The sequence below is a fragment of the Felis catus genome, chromosome A3 (assembly GCF_018350175.1).
Source record: "Felis catus isolate Fca126 chromosome A3, F.catus_Fca126_mat1.0, whole genome shotgun sequence".
In the NCBI taxonomy this organism is placed as follows: Eukaryota; Metazoa; Chordata; class Mammalia; order Carnivora; family Felidae; genus Felis; species Felis catus.
The window spans coordinates 8,324,946-8,349,135 of record NC_058370.1 but is presented as its reverse complement, the minus strand read 5'-3'; the positions used below and the strand labels follow the sequence as shown (position 1 = coordinate 8,349,135).

At 48.0% G+C, this 24,190-nt stretch overlaps 1 protein-coding gene across 2 annotated transcripts; it reads right to left on the bottom strand.

Moving 5' to 3' along the window:
- Positions 1–3,729: 3,729 nt before the first annotated feature.
- On the bottom strand, positions 3,730–23,694 carry CYP24A1 (cytochrome P450 family 24 subfamily A member 1). 2 transcript variants are annotated; one of them, XM_045053475.1, is made up of 12 exons: positions 23,031–23,694; positions 22,631–22,821; positions 21,311–21,404; positions 19,181–19,277; positions 16,267–16,358; positions 15,210–15,378; positions 13,644–13,789; positions 9,737–9,903; positions 8,843–8,921; positions 7,944–8,141; positions 7,227–7,346; positions 3,730–5,173 (listed from the first exon to the last, which is right to left on the bottom strand). In XM_045053475.1, exons 1-11 carry the CDS (start codon positions 23,286–23,288, stop codon positions 7,236–7,238), a joined length of 1,602 nt encoding a protein of 533 aa, XP_044909410.1. In that variant the 5' UTR covers positions 23,289–23,694; the 3' UTR covers positions 3,730–5,173; positions 7,227–7,235. The 2 variants fall into 2 exon arrangements, with proteins under 2 accessions (XP_044909410.1, XP_023106853.2); XM_023251085.2 differs by having other exon boundaries at positions 15,210–15,321.
- Positions 23,695–24,190: the final 496 nt, after the last annotated feature.

Below are 24,190 nucleotides of genomic sequence, written 5' to 3'. Positions count from 1 at the left end.
GTACGCTGGGGCCTGAAGCACACCCCTGCCTCTGGGGGAGGAGCCTGTCTGCTGATGGCCCTTGTGCGATTGCAGGAGCCTAAGATCAGGCCTCCCGTGGATCCATGGAAGCTAGAAATCCAAAATCATATGTCAAATCTCACAAGGGTCCGACATAAGTAGATCTTAAAATACCTCCTGCTATGAGGCGCCTGGGGGGCTCAGTCAGTCGAGCGTCTGACTCTTGATTTCAGCTCAAGTCATGATCTCATGGTTGTGACTTCAAGCCCCATATCGGGCTCTGTGCTGACAGCTCAGAGCCCGGAGCCTGTATCAGATTCTGTGTCTCCCTCTCTCTCTCTGCCCCTCCCCTGCTCGTGCTCTGTCTCTTCCTCTCTCTCTCTCAAAAATGAATAAGCATTAAAAAATTTTTTTAAAGGTAAAGAGCAATACAAAGAATTTTCATATGCTTTTCACCCAGATCCCTCAAGCATTAGCATTTTCCTACTTCTGTTTTTTTGTCCCACTCTCTCTCTCTCTTTACACACACACACACACACACACACACACACACACACACACACACTTGTGCACACAGAGGAACCTATCTGAAAAGGCTCCCACCAGCCAGATCTGGGACAATTTGAACATCAAAATAAATAATGATAGTGAAAAATTATACTTTATTTAAAAAGTCATAAGCTCACACATGTAAATAAACAAATGAAGAAGAAAAATTCTTCTATATGTTAACTAACTGGAATTTAAATAAAAATTTAAAACAAAAAAAAATTCTTCCTAACAAAATACCAATGAATAAAAGTAGATTAATCCAAGATCGATGGAATTAGAATAATCAGTATTTGGCAGCTCTGTCTGGACCAAATGGAATGTGGTTTCCAATATTTAGCACAAAAGCTCCCATGATTAGAGACTATTGGTCTGATGGAATAAACAGTATTTTTTTTTTATTGCTCTGAGAATTCTCCATCAGTTTTGTGAAAATACTGAACAGAAATAAACACCCCGTAGTACTAATTCCTTGCACACCCAGTGTCCTAAGCCCTGCTCCATAAGGAGATAAAACTGACCGAATTTGTAGACGCTGTGGTTGTGTCCCATTTTTTCCATCTGGGTCCAGAACATTTTATTTGACGTGCTCTATAAGGAGAGCTTATAAGGGGAGCTGTTTCATTTTTGTTCCTTTGATCCGGAAATATGACTTTGGACACCATTACTGCTCTGTGCCATGCACTGGGCTAGGCACACGTCAAATTTTCCCTTAGAGGAACACTTCTGGATGAGGTATGTTAGCCTCCGTTGAACAGCTGAGACTCACGGAGGTTAAGCAGATAACCCAAGTCACAGAGGTAGAAGATGGCACCTCTAGAACGGAAACCCAAGTGAGGCTAATAACCTAAGTCCATGTTTCTCCTCCTACACCAACACGGAGTCTACAGGACATGGGACACAGAGGTGTTGCCTCAGAGGGGAGGCACCCTGAGGATTTAGGTTCTCGGATCAAGCAAGCAAGGCCAAAATTGCCTAGAGTTACCTTCACCTCCCTAAAACCATCCCCAACGTATATTATAAAGACAAAGTATCATCTCTTATCCGTCCACACAGTTCGCATTCCCTCCAGGGCTGGAAGACATTTCTGCTCTCTTGACTGGAAACACCATGAAGTGGTTCGCTCATGTCTACGGTCTAGGTCATGTGAAAATGCACATCCTTGACTCCTCAGGCCGCATACAGGCCCGGAAGACACTCACACTTTGAGATGTGTATGAGAAATGGGACAGGAGCTGGGTCTCCAGCTCCAACCAGCTCCTCGTGGAGTGAGGTTCTTGGAATCACTTGTGTCGCCTGCTCTCAGTCGGTCCTCCACCCTGGGCATGGGTGGTCGAGTTTGCATGGGCCGAATGCGTGCGTGTGATGCAACTCCACTCGACCACCTGCATATGAGTAGTTACTCCATCAATAATCTGCCTGTCAGGCGGTCAGTGCCAGTGTGTGGAATCTCCACCACAAACGTCGAGGGAGTCCCTTGATCTCTCAGTTCTCTCCTTCCTTCCTCCCTGTCTTCTCCTTCTCTCTTTTCTTCCCTCTTGCTCTCTCAGAAAATTATCTGGACACCACAAAGTGAGTGGACTGTCTTCTCCATGGTGACATGAGCTGGTTTCTTAGAAACATCCACTAGGCTTTTGCTCAAGCTAAAGAATTGAGCCGGTCTTAAGGGAGACAGAACAGGCACTGAATGGCATGCATGACTGGTGACAATCTTAATACATCTGAGTTACATTTGCCCTGTGACCAGCACCATACTCCACACTGACCACCGGGCCTCAGGGAAGAGGTCTTATGACTTGGCATGAATCCCATCAACAGGATGAATCTGGGCTTCTGCGGCTACTCTGTGTGGACACCACTAAGAGCTAGAGAGGACAGCCCCACGGTGCGGCCTGGGAGTTGTTCCCACAGATCAAACCAGCCATGCTGTAAGCTACAAGCCCAGAGCTCCCCAGAGGATCAGGAAGCTGGAACGTTCCCCAAGCTGCACTGCCTTTGGCTCCTTTTCCTACCCTGCTGCCCTCAGTCTCTCACAGTATCTTCTGGAATCACTTCCTTAATGAATCCCGATGCCAGGGTCAGCCTCTGGGGCATATTAGTCATCAAGGAAGACTTCCTCTAGGAAGCTTGAGCTGATCTCTGACTGGTGCATAGGAGAAGAGCAGGTAAAGAATGTGCCAGGAGGGAAGATGGTAGGAGGCGGGACCGCAGGTGCAAAACCCTGTGGGCCGATAGTGTTGAAGGAATCAAAGAAACTGGCAGAAGCCAGTGTGGAGGGGTCCAGAGGCATCTGGGTGTGGGCGATGTGGGCTGGGGCCTGTGGTTCAGAGAGGCCAAATATGCCAGGACACTGACGTCTGGCTTAAGAAATTGGATCCTTTCATAGAAGCAATGGAACACCACAGAAGCAGGGATAAGACAAAATCGGGTTTGGGGTTTGAGGAGGCTAATACAGCCAGTGGACAAAGAACAGACTGGAGAGCAGCTGGGAGGGTCTGCACTCATCCGGAGGGAGGTGGTGGTTCAGATAGAACTAAATGGACTCGGGGCGCCTGGGTGGCTCGGCGGGTTGAGGGTCCGATTTCAGCTCAGGTCATGATCTCACGGTTTGTGAGTTCGAGCCTCGTGTCGATCTCTGTGCTGACAGCTCAGAGCCCGGAGCCTGCTTCAGATTCCGTGTCTCCCTCTTCTCGCCCCCTCTCCCCACTTGTGCGCTCTCTCTCTCTTTCAAAAATAAATAAACAGGGGCGCCTGGGTGGCGCAGTCGGTTAAGCGTCCGACTTCAGCCAGGTCACGATCTCGCGGTCCGTGAGTTCGAGCCCCGCGTCGGGCTCTGGGCTGATGGCTCAGAGCCTGGAGCCTGTTTCCGATTCTGTGTCTCCCTCTCTCTCTGCCCCTCCCCCGTTCATGCTCTGTCTCTCTCTGTCCCAAAAATAAATAAACGTTGAAAAAAAAATTAAAAAAATAAATAAACATTAAAAAAAGAGAACTAGATGGACTTGAAAAATATTTAAGCAGCAAAAAAATGGAAAACTGTTTTGCCATTCAAATGATTATCTTTCTGTAAAACTGTTCTGGACGAGTCCAGCTGTTTGTAAGAGTAGATTTTGTGATCCGGGGCTTGTAAAATGGACACACTGAGAAAATTTCCTAGCAAGACAACAGATGCAATAAAGAGGAAACATTTTTGGAATATTTGGAAACTTTTATTCTGATTTTCAGGGAGTTCAGTGAAGATCTACAGATGAGATCTGATGACATGTGGATTTAGAATTCTACAAAATAATTTCACAGTAGGGAGAAAGCATACATCTATTTTAGTGATATGTACATAATCATTCAAATGGAACGATATAAAGGTACGCTTCTGAAATATCCTAAAAATATAACCTAAAAAGAGAAACCTATCAAATATACAGAAACATATAGTATGTTTTTAGGAAACGTAGTAGTAAATATATATAAAAATAAACCATACGTACACATGTTTTTTCACAAAGTTTTGTAAGTATTGTATAAATCTCTATGCATTTTCCATTATGAAACTGTATTTTCTCAGGGAGTTGAAATCACATAACATGGCCGATACAGTAAATCTATAAGATATACACATTTTACTACTGTTCCATTCTATAGAGGGGAAAATTAAGGCATGATAAGTCACTGAATATTTTTAAACTGTGGCTGGACTTTGGGAAACACTGCTCTAAACCACAGATCCTAAATCAAATACCATATATATTTTTAAAAATGACGTAAGCAAATTTCCATTACAGTACACACACATACACACACTTTAAAAAACTGCTGAGTCACTTCTTAATGCCATAGAGGAAATCCATTACCTAAACAAAGAATTTCAGAATCCTCTCACAAAATGATGCCACAGTACGTCAGTAAGGCATTCTTAGATAAGAGGTTCTGACTTCATCAAAATACTTCTTAAAATAGAGTTCTTCTCTAATTTCCCAAGAATGCTGCAATTTCAAAACAGGAAAAATGCAGTTTCACGGAGACCCGGTAACTTTAACATTTAGTTTTGCTGACATGATAAACAAGTTTTCCCCAATGTCACGTTAAGCAGAGTTACAATAAATGGACTGTCATTATTAACCCCAAGCCCCAGACAATTTAGCTTAACATCATGAAACGTAAACTCTCTCTCGAGAAGTAAAGATCCAAGCGGTGTGAATTTGGAAGAGTGGGGACAGAAACATGTCGTGACGTCTGCAGACTAACTGACAAATAAAAGCCCAGCCTCCCTGTCACGTCACGGTGAGATGCAAAAGAAAACAGGATCCTGAACAATTCTCTAAGCCAAGCCGGTGCGGACACGGGTTCGGGGTAAGCCAGCAGCATACCCTGTAGCGCCTTGTCTCCCAACACTCAGTCTGCTCTCTGGAGCCAGATACAATCTTATTAAATGCCATCGTCTACATAGTGCAGCTTCCGGAACAATTGTATCGAAGAATGAGTATAAGCATCTATATCCAACTGTCCTTTGTGCGCTGTTGCAGGCTCTAGCTTTTGCAGTTTGCTTTCCAGTAACGTAGAAGCCATAAGGACCATTCTTGCAAGAGGGTAAAAATCGCCGCTCTTGGTCATGGTAAAAAAAAAAAAAATTCTGGAAAGTAAAGTAAACCCCAATTATACATTAAAGGATTATAATTAAATGAGAGGAATTATTAGCGAAAAAATAAGTGTTCACACCAAAAATGCCAGGGGCTCGTGTCGAAGGTGTGTTTCTCTTATGATAAGTGTGCGTGCTGTCCTTGCTGAAGACTTGGGCGTTTCAAAATTAATCGAAAATTCCTTCGTTATCCTACTTGATTCCATTCTGTTGGGATGCTCAGAATGTGACAATTGTCTAATGCCAGACACCTGGGGGGAAATTTCATCTACAAATGCATATTTCCCGCAATAATCCACCTGTCAGCAAACTCCCCTTCACTCGCAGTTAGCAAATTGCAGCCAGTTCTAGGTAAATCCCAGGAGAGGCTTTTGAGAGGGCAGAATGAGACTGAATAGTGGCATGTGATGCTAGAAAGCCTGATTTTGGAAGTGTCATCTTTCCCCGGAAGATGAGAGTAGAGATTTTTCAAGCTCAGTGTGTATCACCTTAATAGTTAAAAATTCACTGTATTGTGCATTAGGGAAAAATAACTGAACTGAAACACTTACCATTTCATCAAGGAAATTATTGCCTGGGAAATAAGGCTAAAGTATACTATTAGGTCTGTGTTAATTTCAAGGAAACAATTAAGTAGTGATTAAATAAATAGTAGCTGGTATGTGCATATGGCCACAGTTGTGAAGGTGGTAAGAGAACACGTATACAGTTGGAAAAGGCGGTGAATGGTACAATGCAGAAAAAGTGTTGCACTGTATTTAATACAGGGTAGTAAATATATACACTTACATTCCAGGAAATCAAAGCCCTGTGGTCAAATAAGCATACCACCTGCATTTATAAATAAAGTTTTATTGGAACAGTCTCGGTAGGCAGAATAATAGCCCTGGGACAATGGCTATGCTCTCATCTCCAGAACCTGTGAATGCATGGCAAAAGGAACTTGGCAGATGAGATTATGTGTATGGACCTTGAGATGGGAAGATTATTTTGTTTTATTAATTTTTTGATGTTTACTCATTTTTGAGAAACAGAGAGACACAGAGTGTGGGCGGGGGAGGGGCAGAGAGAGAAGGAGACAGAATCTGGAGCGGGCCCCAGGCTCTGAGCTGTCAGCACAGAACCCGATGTGGGGCTCGAACCCACAAACTGGGAGATCATGCCCTGAGCTGAAGTCAGACACGCTTAACCGACTGAGCCACCCAGGCGCCCCTGGGAGGGGTTGCGGGGGAGGGGGTGGTGGAGATTATTCTGAATGACAGAAGGAGGAGAGACTGGAAGCTAGGAGAGGGACTTGGCCACTCTGACTAGCTCTGAAAATGGAGGAAGAGGCCATGAGCCAAGGAACGCAGGTGCCTCGGGAGCTGGGAGCAGCTGCCCTCCGGCAGCAGCAATAACCTGCCAAGAACCCAAATTAGCAAGAGAATGGATTCTCCCCTGGAACCTCTAGAAAGGAATCTAGATAGCCCTGTTAGTACCTTGACTTTAGCCTGGTAAGAGCTGGGTCGGATTTCTGACCCACAAATCTGTTCAGCGAATACATTTATTATTTAACACGAGCGTTAGCGATTTGTATTTCATTTGTTTTAGTAATTTGTAACGGCAGCAACAGAAAACGAACACAGCAGCCACACCTGTTTGTTGATGAATCCTGCGAGGCTGCTTCCGAGCTACAAGGCAGAGGGTTAAGGGGACGTGGGGGAGGCCTCGTGGCCTGCAAAGCCTAAAATATCTGCCACCCGGCTATTCACCGGCTGTCCACCCGTGCTGTTCACACACGAAACCCATAACGGCAGCTTGTCTTTACTGAGCACATAGTTGATGCTAGGATTTCGGCTCAGTTGAGTATTTAGTATCATATCAACTTTCTAGTGAGATACAATTTCGGTCCCCACTTTACAAATGAAAAGAAAACGGACACGGAAAGGTTCGAAAACTACTCAAGGTCACCCAGCAAATCAGTGGTGAGCAGGGATTCAAAGCCAAGTGTGGTTGACCTCTGAGCTCAGCTCACTCGTTGGTCGTTCACAGCACCCCGGATGCTCACCTGAGGCTCTTACCGCTGGCAGAAAGCTATGGGGAGCTCCCGGCTGGGTACCAGAATACCCAGGTGCAGCATCTCTACGGGCTTGTCATCCGTGGCCACGATGTCGTATTTGCGGACGATCTGGAACACACATGCACAGAAAAGGTAGCGTTACCCCTCTTCTCCTGGGTGGTGGAATAGCACAGAGCACAAATGCAGAAATCAGAGTGCAGGGGCTTCAGTCGGTTAACCATCCGACTTTGGCTCACAGCTCGTGAGTTCGAGCCCTGCGTCAGGCCCTGCACTGACAGCTCCGAGCCTGGAGCCTCCTTTCGATTCTGTGTCTCCCTCTCTCTCTGCCCCTCTCCTCTCAAAGATAAATAAACACTAAAAAGAAAGAAAGAAAGAAAGAAAGAAAGAAAGAAAGAAAGAAAGAGAAAAAAGAAAGAAGGAAGGAAGGAAAGAAAGAAAAAAGAAGGAAGGAAGGAAGGAGAAAGAAAGAAAGAAAGAAAGAAAGAAAGAAAGAAAGAAAGAAGAAAGAAGGAAGGAAGGAAAGAAAGAAAAAAGAAGGAAGGAAGGAAGGAGAAAGAAAAAGAAAGAAAGAAAGAAAGAAGAAAGAAAGAAAGAAAGAAAGAAAGAAAGAGAAAGAAAGAAAGAAAGAAAGAAAGAAAGAAAGAAAGAAAGAAAGAAAGAAAGAAGAAAGAAAGAAAGAAAGAAAGAAAGGAACCAGAGTTTTACCCAGCACAGAGCCAAGTGGAGCTGGAGCTCAGCCAGTCGGCGACCGATGCACATTCTCTTCCCAACACCAAACGGAAGATGTGCAAAAGGATTAATCTTTTTCTTCTCCTGAAGCCACCGTTCGGGCCTAAACTGACTGGAATCTTTAAAATTTTCTTCATTGGATCCCAACACCTGGGTATTGAGCATCAACACTGTCTAAAAACACACAGAAACACAAAAGCACTTAAAAATCACTAGAAGAAAACATTTGAAGAGCAAGATTTACAGAAGTGATCACCTTACAATGTAAAAGCAACCCCCAAGTTTATAATATGGTGATTGGCAGGCCGTGTTTAATACTAGAAATGTACCAGGCGATAAACCGGTGAAGAACTTTAAAATGTTGCATCACACTCTCACCAACCCCAGGGGGTACGTTCCATTATTATCCCCATTTAAAATTTTTTTTTTCAGCGTTTATTTATTTTTGGGACAGAGAGAGACAGAGCATGAACGGGGGAGGGGCAGAGAGAGAGGGAGACACAGAATCAGAAACAGGCTCCAGGCTCCGAGCCATCAGCCCAGAGCCTGACGCGGGGCTCGAACTCACGGACCGCGAGATCATGACCTGGCTGAAGTCGGACGCTTAACCGACTGCGCCACCCAGGCGCCCCTATTATCCCCATTTTACAGATGAGAAAGCTGAGGCTCAGAGGTTATGTAACTCACTCAAGGCGATACTTGAATCTAGGTCTCTGAGTCCCCGAAAACATTCATCTTAACACCGTACGATGCAACAGGTCAACTACATCCTAAAATATACATATTTCCAAAATGAATGCTCTCCCAGGACAGGTGTTTATGGAGATCTGATGAAGTGTATCTTTCAAAGCTCTTCAAGAGCAAGTGCTACTTACTCCTTTGGGTAAAGCATATTCACCCAGAACCGTAGCTTTGTCAAGAGTCCGGGTTGTAAATGGTACACTTGGGGTCAGCCTGAAAAAACAAAATGAAAGGCGTAAAGGTGAGCACAGACCCATTTCTAGATCAAGTGTCGAAGACAATGCAGTTTCTGGTTAAATCAATAATCCTTGCACAAGTTCGTACTCAAAAAGGGAGCATGATCACAACTCTCGTAAAGTTCAGTCTCTTTCTTCCTGATGTTTATACCTCCTGTTTGAACCCCTTGTTTTTATCGTGTTGGTTAACTCCCCAGTCACTGCTTAGTAGCTGTCAAAAGTGGTTTTCTGTTTCATTCTAGACTTCAAATGTGTGTTTTTTACGTGTCACGCTTCAGCCTGATTTGTCCTAGTGTTCTCCCATCTGCCCTTCCTGAAGCGAAAGCTGTTTGTTTCTAATGCTGACACGTTGTGAGTTTTGTTTTCCAGAAAGGGTGGAACCATAATTTTCACAGAACATTTTATACCAGAGGCTCAAAAACAAAGATGTTTCTTTGTCTTATCAAATAATAATACGGTTCCCTCGCTCAACCTCTTTTCATATCCTTCAATTATGCCCTGATCTTAATTAGTGCTTATAGCATTCATGAGATTATTATTATTATTATTATTACTGATTTAAAGGAGAGGACACTGACTTTCCCAAATTTTAGAATTTGCCCAAATGATTTAGGAAGTGAGTAATAGAAAAAGAATATGGTCATATGATCTGAAGGCTCTCTTTTTTTTTGCATTTTGACAAATGTTTCTGAATCAACTGTGGGTGCTGTCTGTGGGTGCGGAGACCCTGACTGTGTATTTAAGAGAACGGCTTCCTAGAATATTCTTCTTGGCTTCCCCATGTATTCTCACCTCATGGATTCTTTCAGGCAGGCTTTTAAATATGGCATATTCCTCAAATCCTCTGCCCGTGGCATCTGATTCTCAGACAATACACTCTGAATTTCTTTAAGAAGCTTTTGTTGCACATGGGGATTACGGGATAAATTGTAGAGAATCCACATTAAGCTGTTTGCCGTCTGAAAGCCAAAGGGACATAAACTTGTAAACTTGGGTTTCTGCAAATAAACTGCCTTAAAACCGTTATGAGCTGAATACAAGCTGATGCCTAGCACCTTGCTTTGCAAATGCATTCATGATGCCTTTTCACGTGTCCCTATTCGCTGTGCAGTAAACAATACAGGATGTGAAAATTCAGATTTGTTTTATAAACTATGCCAATTAAGGATAGCAGCGGGAATCAAGATAGACTCCTTGAATAATCAGCTGCATTGGGACACTTAAAATATAGTTTGATTCAAAAACTGTTTGAACACAAATGAACGCTTGTAGAACTGGTGAAAGGAAAGCAGGCTGGTAGGACTGTATCCACATCAATTTCCGGGTTGCGATAAGGTTTTATGGTTGTAAGATGTTACCACTGGGGGAAAGTCAGTGAAGGGTCCAAGGGACTCCTCTCTATTTTTTCTTAGAACTGCATGTGAGGGGTGCCTGGGTGGCTCAGTTGGTTGAGCATCCGACTTCAGCTCAGGTCATGATCTCGCGGGTTCATGAGTTTGAGCCCCGCATAGGGCTCACTGCTGTGAGCCTGTCAGCACACAGCCTACCTCAGATCCTCTGTCCCCCTCTCTCTGCCCCTCCCCCACTTGCATTCTGCCCCCCCAATAAAACAAATATTACTTAAAAAAAAGAACTGCATGTGAATCTATGATTATGTCAAAATAAGGAAAACATTTAATTAAACATTTTTAAAATAGAAAATGGAGAGAAAACTTCAGTGGCGAGACAGGGATGGGGATCCTAGCAGCTTTGCTAACGAGTCTTTTTTTCTTTTTAAGTATACAGTGCAAATGCACACGAAAAAATGCATTTCTGGAATTGAATCTGTGAAACCCAGAGTTTCCGCCACATGCACAGAACCCTTGCAGGAGGGGGCCAATAGCAAAATAAGAAATTCTAGCATCACGTTGAGTATGTCAAGGAACCAGCCACAGTTTCTGACACAGGCTCATGGTCCCTTAAGTGGAGTGTTTTACTTCCTTTCCAAAGGCAACAAGAAGAGAAAAAATATGGGCAGAAATAGCCAGCATAGCTTTCAGCTTCATGATATTCACCACTGGTCGTCATATGTATTTGTTTTTAGGTCTTTATTTTATTTTTACTTTCTTACTTAACATAAGCCAAATATTCCTGTAAAAACGGTCATTGCAGACACGAAGATCTTCTGCCAATTGCACGTGCCACTCACATAAATGAGCAAAGTGCGAGACGATTCGGAGCCAATGGTATTTACTATTTTGGGAAGAAGATGCCTCCAAGGCAAACCTTCTTCACGGGAAGACCGGTGGCCTCAGATGCAAACAAACCCTGGCGGGCATTATTACAAGAGTCCAATTTACAAAACAGGAAGAGGGCGTAGCCACCAAATTAGATACACTTTCAAATTTCTCTGATTTTCCAAAAGTGACTTCCAGAATTGCCAGGACTAAAAAGGAAACATTTAAGCATATCAGCGGGTCCCTTACCGCAAGTACCAAATAGAGTTTCCAGAAGACAAATGATTGTAGCTTTCGCCAAAGCCTTGTAAGACAGCCGGGGCCTTTTTAGGTAACTGCAGGGCCTGAATCGAGGCGGGAGGGCCCTGGGAGACCTCACAGGCCCTAAGTATCCCGGCCTGACCTCCGTGGAGGAGATGCATCGCGGAGCTGATTTCCCTGCTTCCACTCTTCCTACGCTGAGTGCACCTTCCACCCCACCAGCCCGAGCCCTCTTTTCAAGACATAAATTCCATCAGGCTACTCCCCGGCTTATAATGCCCTGAGACGTTTCCATCACAGGTGTCATAAAATCTGAATGGTTTACTAAGGCTGCTGGCTAACACGGCCCCTGGACTTCTGCAATGTCAACTTGACCACATTTGCCAGGTCTCCAGCTCCAATGTTTTTGCTGCTCCAGACCCTTTGCACATGCTATTTCCTCTACCAGGAGGAGTCTTCCCCAGATCCTCCCAAGGCCGGCTCCCTGTCACCATTTCCGTATCACTCCCCCAGAGAGGGTACCCTGCCCTCCCCTTCTGTCCCCTTACTCTGATGGTTTCCTCCATATCTCCTACCACTCTTTGATATGATCATATTTATTTATTTGTTTACGTGTGTCGGGTTGGTCTTCCCTGCTAGTGGTTAAGTTCCATGAAGGCCAAGACCTTTGTCTCTGGTTCATGGTGTTCCTTCAAGCACCTAGAACAGCGCCTGCCCCAGAGCCGGCACTTGGTTTCTGCATCCTTTCATTGATTCACCAAGTATTTGTTGAGCACCTACTATATGCTAAGTGCTGTTCTACATCCTGGGAATACAGCAGGTCCAAAACCAAGTCATTGCCCTTGGAGCTCACATTCCAGTTGAAACAAAAGATAAAGGGTGAGGCTTTACTTCTACCCCTCCAAGGATCCTCTTAGGGTAAGTGACTCAGTATGAAAGTGAGCTGAAATGAATTTCCCCCTTTCAAAGCCTTCTGGGGCATGAGGAGAAATTACAATTTTGCTGTTCCTCCTGAGGTAGAAACCCCTACGTTTTCTGTGGACAAGAGACACTAAAGAAACGGGAAATACGGAAAAGAAATGAAGTAGGACCCATTCTTCTTAGAGATTACAGGTGCATGAAACGTTGGGTCACGAGGAATATTAATATGCATCCCGCCAGTGAGAGCTCAAAAAAACAGATCAAGGACAATCAAACCCACCCGGACATCTGTCAGTATGTGCATTTGGAGTCTGGCTGGATTTGGTACTCCCACAGGTATCAAGCACATGGGGACAGAATTTGGGCATTTAAAATTAGCTGTTTCATGCAAGGTGAAACCAAGTTTCCCCTGACTCACTCTTTTTAAGCTTTAAATCAGAAAAAGTCGGGGTGTCTGGGTGGCTCAGTCGGTTAAGTGTCTCGCCCTTGATTTTGGCTCGGGACCTGATCTCCGCTCAGGTTCATGAGTTCGACCCTCATGCCAGGCTCTGCGCTGATAGCCTGGAGGGTGCTTGGGATCTTCTGTCCCACTGTTTCTGCCCCCCTCCCTCCAAATAAATACATGAACTTTATAAAAAGAAAAAATATTGGGCTGGTAGAGAGCATTGCAATATTTTTAGAGTAACAACCACAATCAGGCACTTTGGGGTAACATTCGCAGCCTTCAAGAATACGTTCAGTTTTTTAAAAAATCTAGATTATCAAAGAATAAGAAAAAGAAAAACCTAGATGACCTATCTTTCTATGGTGTGGAATTTTACTGCTTCTGAATTCCCAGAGAGCGTATGTATTTGTCACAGAGCGCACGGATTTTCTCCGCTATAGAGCACGTGAACTCACCTCCCATCTCAAGTTTAAGGACCAAGGCTGTGCACTGGGTCTCTCGCACCCTTTTGCTAGACTAGTGCTCAGTTAATCCTTGTGGAATGAGAGAGTTGAATGCCTCTTTAAAATGCATCACGAGGGGCGCCTGGGTGGCGCAGTCGGTTAAGCGTCCGACTTCAGCCAGGTCACGATCTCGCGGTCCGTGAGTTCGAGCCCCGCGTCGGGCTCTGGGCTGATGGCTCAGAGCCTGGAGTCTGTTTCCCATTCTGTGTCTCCCTCTCTCTCTGCCCCTCCCCCGTTCATGCTCTGTCTCTCTCTGTCCCAAAAATAAATAAACGTTGAAAAAAAAATTAAAAAAAAAATGCATCACGAGAAGATTTTCTGGACCATTCAGCAAAGGAAAATCAAGCCCTTACCGTTTCTACTGCAGCCAGTTGGAGCTCTGTGACAGCCGCATACAGTTCTTTCCTGGAAAGCTGATTGTGGAGATAAATATCACAAAGGAAATCCTTGCTGGGCTGCTCAGAATAGTGCTCCAACCGGCTGTCGATGCAAGATTTGACTATTGGAGAAGAGAAGAGGGAAGGGAAGTGAGGTGAAGATTAGGATCGAGCGTGAGGGAACCCCAACCGAAATCCCCCCATGACACCTTACAGGGCCTTTGCAGGGACACTGACAATGTGTCCAATGAGCTAATGTTGCCTCATCGTTAAGTCGCCAAGGATTGATCGATGACCGCGTGAGCAGGGCTGGTCAAACCTTAAGATGCCCAAGAATCACCTGAGCATCTTCTTACAATGCAGATTTGGGATCAGGGGTCTGGGGCGGGCCTGGAAATCTGTATTTCTAACAAGCTCCCAGGTGCTGCTACAACCATTAGCCTACAGGTCACAGTTTGAGTTTAAAAGCTTAGAATGTGGAAGAGCCCATCATGAGACATAGGTGGGACCCGGGTCCACTCTCGGAATCAGAACTCGTACCCAGATCCAGGTGCCTAGCCACTTTGGTCACAAATGCAGGTAGTGGGACTTGAGCTCCCAAATCTGGGCCACAGAGGAGGCGAGAACCGTCCCCAGTGTAATCAAACACACACACACACACACACACACACACACACACACACACACACACTGCCGTGCCCGTGCATGCTGACGATAGTAGTAGAAAGTTCTAACGTTTGTAAAGAACATTCTAGGCACGCGTCTCTCTCCCTTCAGTCTACCGTGCCAGCCAAGCCAGGATAATAATAAGGGTGAGGTTGGCAACAATAACAAGGGCCGTAAGCGGTGCAGCAGTTAGAGTCTGGGCTGTGGGAGCCCTTCTCTCTGGCTTCACACCCTGGCCAGAAAGTTAGTTCTTTATGTCTCAGTTCTGTCACTCAGGGCTAATAGGAGGACCTACCTTATAGGGGTTTTGGTGACAACTCAATGAGGATATGTTTATGTGTGTATATGAAATATACAGCATGGTATGATAGGATACGGGACCTCCTACTGGTACATATTGGTAAGCACAGAGATACTCATTGAACAATATTCGGCATCAATATTCCCCTCATAATGTAGCAGAAACAGCTCGGACCCACTGGGTATTGCGAGAAGCCAGGTTTTGACCGTATCTACACTAGACCTAGAAACGGTTGCAGTGAGGTAGGCATTGTTATTATTAGCCCATTTGAGACAAGACTACTGAGGAGGAAAGAGAGAGAGCACATGTGGTCAACCCACTACACCAGTGACAGACCTGGGTTTGAATCCACCTATCTGACTCCAAAGCTCCTGTTTTTAACTGCTTCGAGTTCCCAGAAACTGCAGAAAGCTGCCATGTGCCTTTTCCTTAGAATTTGTCTACACCGGGAAGATTCTAAACTCATGACTGCAAAGCCCATAAGAATCAGGAGGAGCAAATTCCATCGGGATCATTCCAGACCTTCTGGCAGAGGCTCCAGAGACAGGGATGCCGGGTGTGTGTGGCCCCATTACCTGATCGGAAGATGGTGTCCCAGGCCCGCGTGTGGGCCTGCCAGACCTTGGTATTGAGGCTCTTGTGCAGCTCAACCGGGGTCACCATCATCCTCCCAAACATGCTCATCATCTGTGGGGAACGCAACGCCTTTTCATTCTGGATGCCCCTGGTCTCGAAGACAACCGCCTCACCGGAAGAGGAGCGTTCTCCACACCCAGCACCCCGTGCTTCCAGAAAGGCAGGAACTCAAAGACCCCACTCCCCCCCACCCCCCAGGCCTCTCCCACCAACTCTGGGGGTGGAACCCTCCCCTGGGCCCCATAGCACATTGAAAACAATCTTTGGGACGATTTGCCATTGGATGTGCCCCTCTCTCGAAAATAAATAAACATTAAAAAAAATTGATTCTATGACCTAAATATTTTACACAAGAAGGAAAAAGGAAAACCATCACTTTCTTATTGACTTCAATTTCCAATGATTTCCAAACTTCAGCCATTTCTTTTTTTTTTTTTTAATTTTTTTTTCAACGTTTATTTATTTTTGGGACAGAGAGAGACAGAGCATGAACGGGGGAAGGGCAGAGAGAGAGGGAGACACAGAATCGGAAACAGGCTCCAGGCTCTGAGCCATCAGCCCAGAGCCCGACGCGGGGCTCAAACTCACGGACCGTGAGATCGTGACCTGGCTGAAGTCGGACACTTAACCGACTGCGCCACCCAGGCGCCCCACTTCAGCCATTTCTATACCAGCTTCACAGTATCTCTATATCCCCCTGTGACCTAAGGATTCAAAAATTTTACATCTGAAAAACGTCAGACTCTGTTTGAAATAGGACTCCCACCAACTGACCTTCAACTGAAACACCTACCTAAACTTGCCTAAACCATGATGTAGCATGCTTCCTGGTTCATGACCATCCATGCACATCCATCCATGACAACACGTAACACCTTGAAACTAACACTTGACTATTGTGACACAATAACGTGTGTGTGCTACTCCTGGGGAAACACGACGCGTTTGTGACATTCTGCAAATCAGGAAAATTGTGCTCCTCAAGGCGATGCTTACCGTTTTGATGGCCGTGATGAAGTTCAAAGCTTCATCTCCTGCATTCTTCTGAAGGAGTCCAAATCTCTTCTCATAGAGCACAAGGCAGATGCCTGTTATTTAAAAACAACCAACAGTCACACAATCGCAGCAATACTGGGGTCTCCAAGTAGCTAGCTACTGAAGGCACGATTCCGTCTTTTGCAAAAGTGAGGTCCTTTCAAAGAACAGAGGAAAGGAAGAAAGTCTGGGAGAAAGGGGCATGACGATACTTTTCCCACTTTCCAGAAGCTGTCTCCACGCCCCATGACCCAACCCCTGCAGAACCTCCGGGTCAGAAATGCCACGGTGAAAACGTAACCATTTTTATACACGAATGAATCTGTCCTTCAATGTCTGGCTTTTGTCAGAGTTTGTCCCGGATACCATGCATAGTAGTCATTGTTCACGGCCTACCCGTACTCATTCTCCCCCATTTCTTTCCTAAGAGAACCCCGATTTTTTTTAGGGTGTCAACATATCAGTCCTCGGGCAACAATCTGGATTGATCTAAGACCCCGGTGTCAATCACGCTCCCTGACTTCCCGGGCTTCCGGTAGCAGCCTGAGAAGCCAACAGGCGTGGCCAAGGAGGCTTAAAGGAAATACTTTCACTTTCTTGCTAAAAGGAGCAAGTGCGTTTGGCTGAACTCTTCCCTCTTTCCTTCCTCTTTTTGCCTAGAAGGCAGAGGGGAGACCAGGAGAGGCAGTAGCCATTTTGCAACAGGCCAATGAGGATGGATGAACAAGGGGCGCCTGGGTGGCTCCGTCGGTTGAGCGTCCGACTACGGCTCAGGTCATGATCTCACGGTTCGTGGGTTCGAGCCCCGCGTCGGGCTCTGGGCTGACAGCTCGGAGCCTGGAGCCTGCTTCCGATTCTGTGTCTCCCTCTCTCTCTGCCCCTCCCCTGCTCACCCTCTGTCTCTCTCTGTCTCAAAAATAAATTAAAAAAAACATTAAAAAAAAAAAAGGATGGATGAACAAAAAGATAGAAAGGGTCCCCAGTGACATCAGTTGTGTGCCGGCCGTGGACTGCCTTCCTCGAGACTTCTCATAACGCTAGACAATAATTCTTAAACCACCATGGTCACATCTTCTTTGACTTGCAAAGACATGCATTTGATACTCCTTCATTTGGGTATTTCCAGTGGACAGTTTCCAAAATATACACTCCCTTTCCTCCTCTGTAATCATCCCTTCACTTTTTCCTGTCCTCGTCCCCTTAACACCTTCTGCGGGTTTCTTCTTTGCATGGCGTTTTCTAATGTGCTAACATAGTCGGGTGGGCTGTAGCTTTAAAGTAAGGCTCAGAGGCGCCTGGGTGGCTCCGTCGGTTGAGCATCCGACTTCGGCTCAGGTCACGATCTCACGGTTCGTGGGTTCGAGCCCCACGTCAGTCTCTGTGCGGACGGCTCAGAGCCCGGAGCCTGTTTCGGACTCTGTGTCTCCTTCTCTCTCTGCCCCTCCCCCACTCACGCTTTGTCTCACTCTGTTTCTCAAAAATAAATAAATGTAAACGAAAAAATTTAAAGTGAGGCTGAGCTGATGGGGGAGACAGGTCACGACAAAAGCCTCCCTCCTGGGGTGCCCTCTCCGATCCCTCACAGTAGCAGCCAGAGCGATCCTGCCAGCACATCAGCCCAAGCCCCCCTCTGCTAAAAACGCTTCGTGGAACATCACTTCCAGGTGCCCCCGTGCTCAAAACCGAATTCCCATCCCTGGTTCACAGGGGTCGGCTGCTGCCTTCCTCCCATCCTCTGCCCTCGCAGTGGCCCTCCCTTACAGGACACGCTCCCGTCATTCTGAAGGCCTTCCTGTTCTTTCTTTGCTCCTTCATCCACCTTCACCTGGTGAATTCCTACTCAGCTGCCAGGACTTAGCTGATACGGCACCAGGGCCATGACCAACCTCAGCTGATGCAGCCCTTCGGATTCTCCCACAGCCTTGAACTTCCTCGGTCAGGTGCCTGCCCACTCTATAAAAAGTGTTTCCTTGCCTCTCGGCCCTGGGCAGCTTCCTGGGCCAGGCAGAGCCCTGCTTGCTATTCCCTGAGGGTTCCCTGAAGAAAGGGATCATCTCCAGCTTCTGTTTGGAACCCTCCATGAATCACCATCAGACTTGAACTAAAAGCCCGAGTTCTGGCTGAGACCTCCTCCCGCCCCTGGCTTGGTTCTCCTCAGCTCCTCCTTCCCTTCCCCCACCCACCCACCCACTCAGAGCCTCGGACGCATCGCCCATGCTTCCTCCTCAGGGGGATGTGCCCTGCCTGTCTCCACAGTCTGGAATAATCTTCCCACAGATGCCCTGTGGCTTGTTCTTTTAGGTGTCACCTCGACTGTCTCCTTAATCAAAGCAGACTTGCCTCCTCTGGGCACTACCGTTCTTTATCGCATACCTTACCCTTACCTCTTGGCAAAGTATATAATAAAGTGTGTTTACTTGTTGGTTGTCACCCCTACTAGACCCTAAGCTCCGCGGGAGCCCGGTCATCGCCTGTTTTGTTCGCTGCTCTATCTCTAGGACCGAGCACGGTGCCGGGCACATAGCAGGTGTTCAATAAATATTTGTTGAATGACTGTACGAACAACCTATAGTGCAAAGCACAACTTAAGTGCCCGAAAGCACAAAAGACTGTGCAGGCGGCCCTTCTTTGTCAGCAGCAGTACGTGGTTATAGAGGAACTATCCTCAGAGCCACGTTTTAGCCTCAAAATCCCTTGGAAAATCAAACGAATAAGACGGCGAAGGCAACTTACTTTCGTTTTTAAAGTAGGCTTGGCACCCAGTGCAGAGCCCAACTCGGGGCTTGAACTCACAACCCTGAGATCAAGAACTAAGTGGAGATTAAGAGTCAGCCGCCTAACCGCCTGGGCCACCCAGGTATCCTGACAAACTTACTTTCAAATGACCATTTGTTCAGTTCGCTGTATAAGCCTTCAATGCGGCCTCTCTCATCACAGAGCTCATCTATTCTACCCATAAAATCAGCCAAGACCTTAAAGGAAAGAAACCACAAAAGACACATTTCAGTCATTAAAGGAAAACAAAAGGTTAAAAGCTCAGTACGCTGACTTCGGGGTTTGCTACCTTGTATATTCACTGCTTATAACGTTATTCATTATGAAGCAACACTAATTGCATATTCTCCTGCGGGGGCTCACCTCCTGCCCTGACAACCTCGTCCTGGGTTATTTTCTCAGCTTTTCCCACAACCACCCAAAATCTTAGGTTTCAGCTCTTGATCTAAATTTAAGAAAAGGAAAACATTTCTTCTAATCAGAATCAACCAAGTTGTCACAACACCCCAAGCCCTATGAGGTTTGCTGCCTCCATACCTGGGCCAGCAAATATCTCCTTACTAGTTGGCGTCGTGTTAAGCGTTTTGAACTTGGGACCAGAAAAATCTGCAAATTCTAGACACAGCTCCTTTGCTAAATAGCTCTGTGACCTGGGACATGTTATGTAAGAGCTCTAGATGCCAGTGGCCAAAATCAGGATTTTTTGTTTGTTTATTTATTCATTTCTGAGAAAAAGAGAGAGAGAGAGAGAGAGAGAGAGAGAGAGAGAGAGAGAGAGAGAGAGAGAACAAGAAGGAGACGGGCAGAGAGAGAGAGAGGGGAACAGAGGATCCAAAGCAGGCTCTGCACTGACAGCAGAGAGCTCCATGTGGGGCTTGCACTCCCGAACCGTGAGATCATGACCTGAGCCCAAGCTGGACACTTAACAGACTGAGCCACCCAGGCACCCCCCAAATCAGGGTTTTTGATGACTAAAGCCTCACATTTTACAAGGCTTGTATAGTACCAAGCAGTGCCTGAAGCGTGCTACGTAAGCAGATCCCCACAACTCTGTGAGGTAGGAAATACGATCTTCCTTCCATTTCCCGCAGAAACAGACAAGAGAATGGGCTTCGAGTGAGGCTAAGGCACTCGCCCTTGGACACGTGGCTGCAAAGCGGCCATGCTGGGGCCTGGAACAAGGTATGTGTGAGTACAAAGCCCACCCACGGGCATTGTGAATTTGTCCACTTAGTGCATTAAAAAGTACTTTGCATTTGTTTCCCCCCCAAAATCCAGAAATTTCTCATCAACATATGGAATTTTCACCACTTAACCAAAAAATAATAATAATGATAAAATCTGGAGCCACTAGGTCCGCATCCCCATGTGACAGTCATCTGCTGGAATGGGGCAGCTGTCCCTCCTAGAAAGGGCATGTCCTATCCTGTTTGCAAAAATCCCTGCTGGGCCTTCCTTATACATTTATATTCATTACCTGGTCCCTGAAACCTCCTGGGTTGGCACTCTTGCACCTATATGATCCTTTCTGGGTCCAAGTTCAGTTCCAAATAAACACCCAAAGTGAACAGGAGTAAAGAGATTACTGTATGCTTAAATCCCTCCCTCTTTGGCCCTTGTTAACTAAAGGACAATGTCTAAATGCCTTATCGTGGTACAAAAACATTGTTAAGAGCTGCCCTCTGTCCAGCATCATTGCACAGACAGCCTCACCTCTGCTGCACTGAACGTACTATTTCCTGAACACATCATGTCATCTGACTATTTTCAGCAGGCTAGTCTTGCTGCCTGAACGCCTTTCTACACTTGCTCTGGCTTGAAGACTCCTACTCATCCTGCAAAACCCAGCTTAAATGGCACGACCTAGGAATTTTATAAGCATTATCTCATTTAATCCTGCGAGGCCCAGTTTGTAGAGTGGGAGAGTGAAGCTTAGGGAAGTTAAGGGTATAGTCAGTTTACAGGGCCAGAGGGTGGAGGGCTGAGGTTCAAATCCAAGACCGGAATCCCAGAGTCTCTGCTTGTCATCGTTCCCTCACTGAGATGTTACTTTGCACAAGAGGGAAGGAAGGAGGAGTAAGGTTTTGGCGGAGAAGGAAGTAGACAGCGAGGAGTAAAGGGAGACCCCTGAACCATCCAAACCGCCTGTACTTTGTAGCTATGACTTAAAGTTCCATAGACATCTCTCCCTCCCCAGGAGGCCCAGGGAAGCTGCCCCCAGCCTGCAAACCTCATTGATTTTGTTGTCCAGCTTCATAATTTCCACTGGTTTCATTAGTTTCTTCTGGAAGGCACTCCGAACTCTCTGCCAGTCTTCTCCTTCCCTGGGAGAGAAGCAAAATTTTACGTAGAGCAAATTGTAGAGAAAAGAATGGAGCAGCAAAGACACCTCCAGCGCTGGAACTGTGTGAACTAAATAATCAAATGAGCACTGAGACTCCTGCTAAGAACTATCCAGAGAATATGCACATTGGAACACTGGGGGCTGGCTTCACAACGGGATGAAAAAGCACCTCTCCTCTCCGCCTAAGATTACACCAGAAAGGTGAAGTCCAGATAATATGGGCTCGGGCCTTTTGAGGTGCCCTTGCCGGGGTTGATTTGGGAGGCCAGGTATCTCAATTCTCAGCAGTAAGAGTAGATACCTGAACATTCTCTTCGCCAGCAACCCAGATCTGTTTGAGAACAACGTTGTCTTCTCTTAGTCACTGACTCAGGTTGAAAGTCACATTCCTGGGTGGCTCAGTCGCTTAAGCGACCCACTCTCGACTTCAGCTCAGGTCATGATCTCATGGTTTGTGAGTTTGAGCCCGGCATCAGGCTCCATGCTGGCGGTGTGGAGTCTGCTTGGGATTCTCTCTCCCTCTCTCTCATTCTTATCATCCACCTTCTTCCCTCATCCCAGAGCAGACGGCACAGCCTCTGATGCACCACGCATAACTATGGCTTTTAACTCCAGTAAATATATTATCCTCCAAAATACAACTATTAGGGATTAAAAAAAAAACAAACCCAAACGCGCTAACCTGTTAAATGCTAACCATTAAAAGCAGAGGAACCTCACCACATTATGGCCTTTACTTACCTACAGTGCAACCCTGACGCCCCTGAACCTCACCTTTCTGACTAGACCTGGGTCATAACCCCCCATTCCCCTCCAGAAAAAAAAAAAAAAAGGTAACTGTCAAAAGCCAAAGAAGTCAATTTCTGGCGTTTGAGCTCAGAGAAGGGGAATACAGAGAACTGTAAGGGATAATTTTGTAGAGAATAGGTTGGCCTGGCACGGTGACTTCACGACCTCGTCCGGCCCCAAAGTCTGAACCCCGCTATTTGTAGAACCCTTTTGGGCTTTCTTGGACGGAAAGGCATGGCGCTGCCCAGTTGCCGGAGACGACGCAGGTGTTGGGCGCGCAGTACAGTTGCGTGCAACCCGTTCTGATCCAGGCAGGAGTTGGAGACTGCGCCTGGTGGGGGCTTTCGTGTCCCGCTGCGTAGGAAGGGGACCCTGCTGAGAACCCATTCCCAGCTTCCAGCCGCCGCCCGGACTCACAAGATCAGCAGCCCGTAGCCCTCCCGGCGGTAGTCCCGATAGGCTTTCCAGGGCTTGATCTCCAGCCGTTGGGGGTACGCGCTCTCCGTGCGGTACAGCGCTTCCAGCAGGCACGGCGAGCCCAGGTGCACCGAGTCGAAGGAACCCAACTTCATGCGGAAAATCTTGCCGTATTTCCGGTGGTACTCGGCCTGCAGCGGAGGTCAGGGCCGGGTCAGCGCGCGTCCCCCCCAGAGCAGTCCCGGGAGCGCGTCTCCCTCCTCCCGCCTCCTTCCTCCGGGGTCCCAGCCGCTGCCGTGACGCCGGAGCGCCCCGTGCGCCCCGGCCGCGCGTCTCACGGAGGGTTTTGGGGCGCGGGGCAGAGAGGGGAGAGGGAATTGGGGCCCGACGAGGCATTTACCAGCGTGTCGTGCTGTTTCTTGAGCCCCCCTTTCCAGAGAATCTCCGGCAGGCTGCCCAGCAGCGGCCAGTTGGTGGGACCCGGCAGGGCGGCCGCGTCCTGCGCCTCGCCGCGTTCCATCACCGGGCAGAGGGGCACCTCCCGCGGCCGAGGGGGCGCGCACGCCGCAGACGTCACGGCTCTGGGGGGCTGCCCCGGGTGGCGCAGCTGTTGGAGGACGGCGGCAAGGGAGCGGCTCTTGCCGATGGGGGAGCTCATGGCAGCGGGGCACACCTGGCGCGTGGGAACGCGCGGGGACCGGGAAGCACGACTTTGTTAAAGAGGCGCGAGCGGGCTCTAGCGGGGGGGGGCTGACGATTCTGGGGGAGAAGGGCGAAGAGGGCCAGCAGGTGTGACGCAGGGGGCGGCGGAGGAGAGGGGAGCAGAGAGGACCGCGGCAAGGATGCTCGGCGCTGCCGGGTGCGGCAGCCTCAGGGCGCGGGGACCCGCTGGAGGAGTGCCTCCGGGGGCCGGGTGTCTCTTGGAAGGGGAAAGGAAGGGATGTGGGTCCGCCTGTGGGGCTGCGAGGCTGACTTCCAGGTCCGGAGCCGCGGAGTGGAGGTGTCAATGAGGGCAGAGGGATGCTGCGCGGCGCCGCGCTGTCCTGTCCCTCTCCACGCTCCATGCCCAGGGACCACGTATTTATGGACACGGGGCAGGCCCCGGGTGGCCAATCAGCAGGCTGGGTAGGGCGCAGTGGGCCCCGGCTGGCCTGGCCCGGAGGGACGCGGGACCCGGGGGGGGGGGGGAGGGGGCGGAGGGCAGGGCCGGGGGTGGAAATAGGATGGAGTCAGCGAGGTGAGCGAGGGCGCCCGGGCCTCGGGTGGCGGGTACGCTGCTCCCCGGGCGGGAGCGCGGCCGACTCCGCCCGGAGTTCACCGGGTGTGCGCCCGGCGCGCCTCCCCGCCCTGACCCGGCGGGCAGGAGCCGTCAGTGGCGGCCGCGGCGGCAGCCCCGCGCTTGCACAATCGCGCTGCCGGGCGGGCGAGGTCTCCGAGGGCGGCCCCGGGGAGGCTGCCGGCGCCTTCAGGGGGGCCCCGGGGTCCGCGCGCCTCCCGGGAGCCGGGGCTTGCCAGCCTGGACCCAGCTCTCTCTGGAGGAAGGTTGGCTTTCTGCGCCTC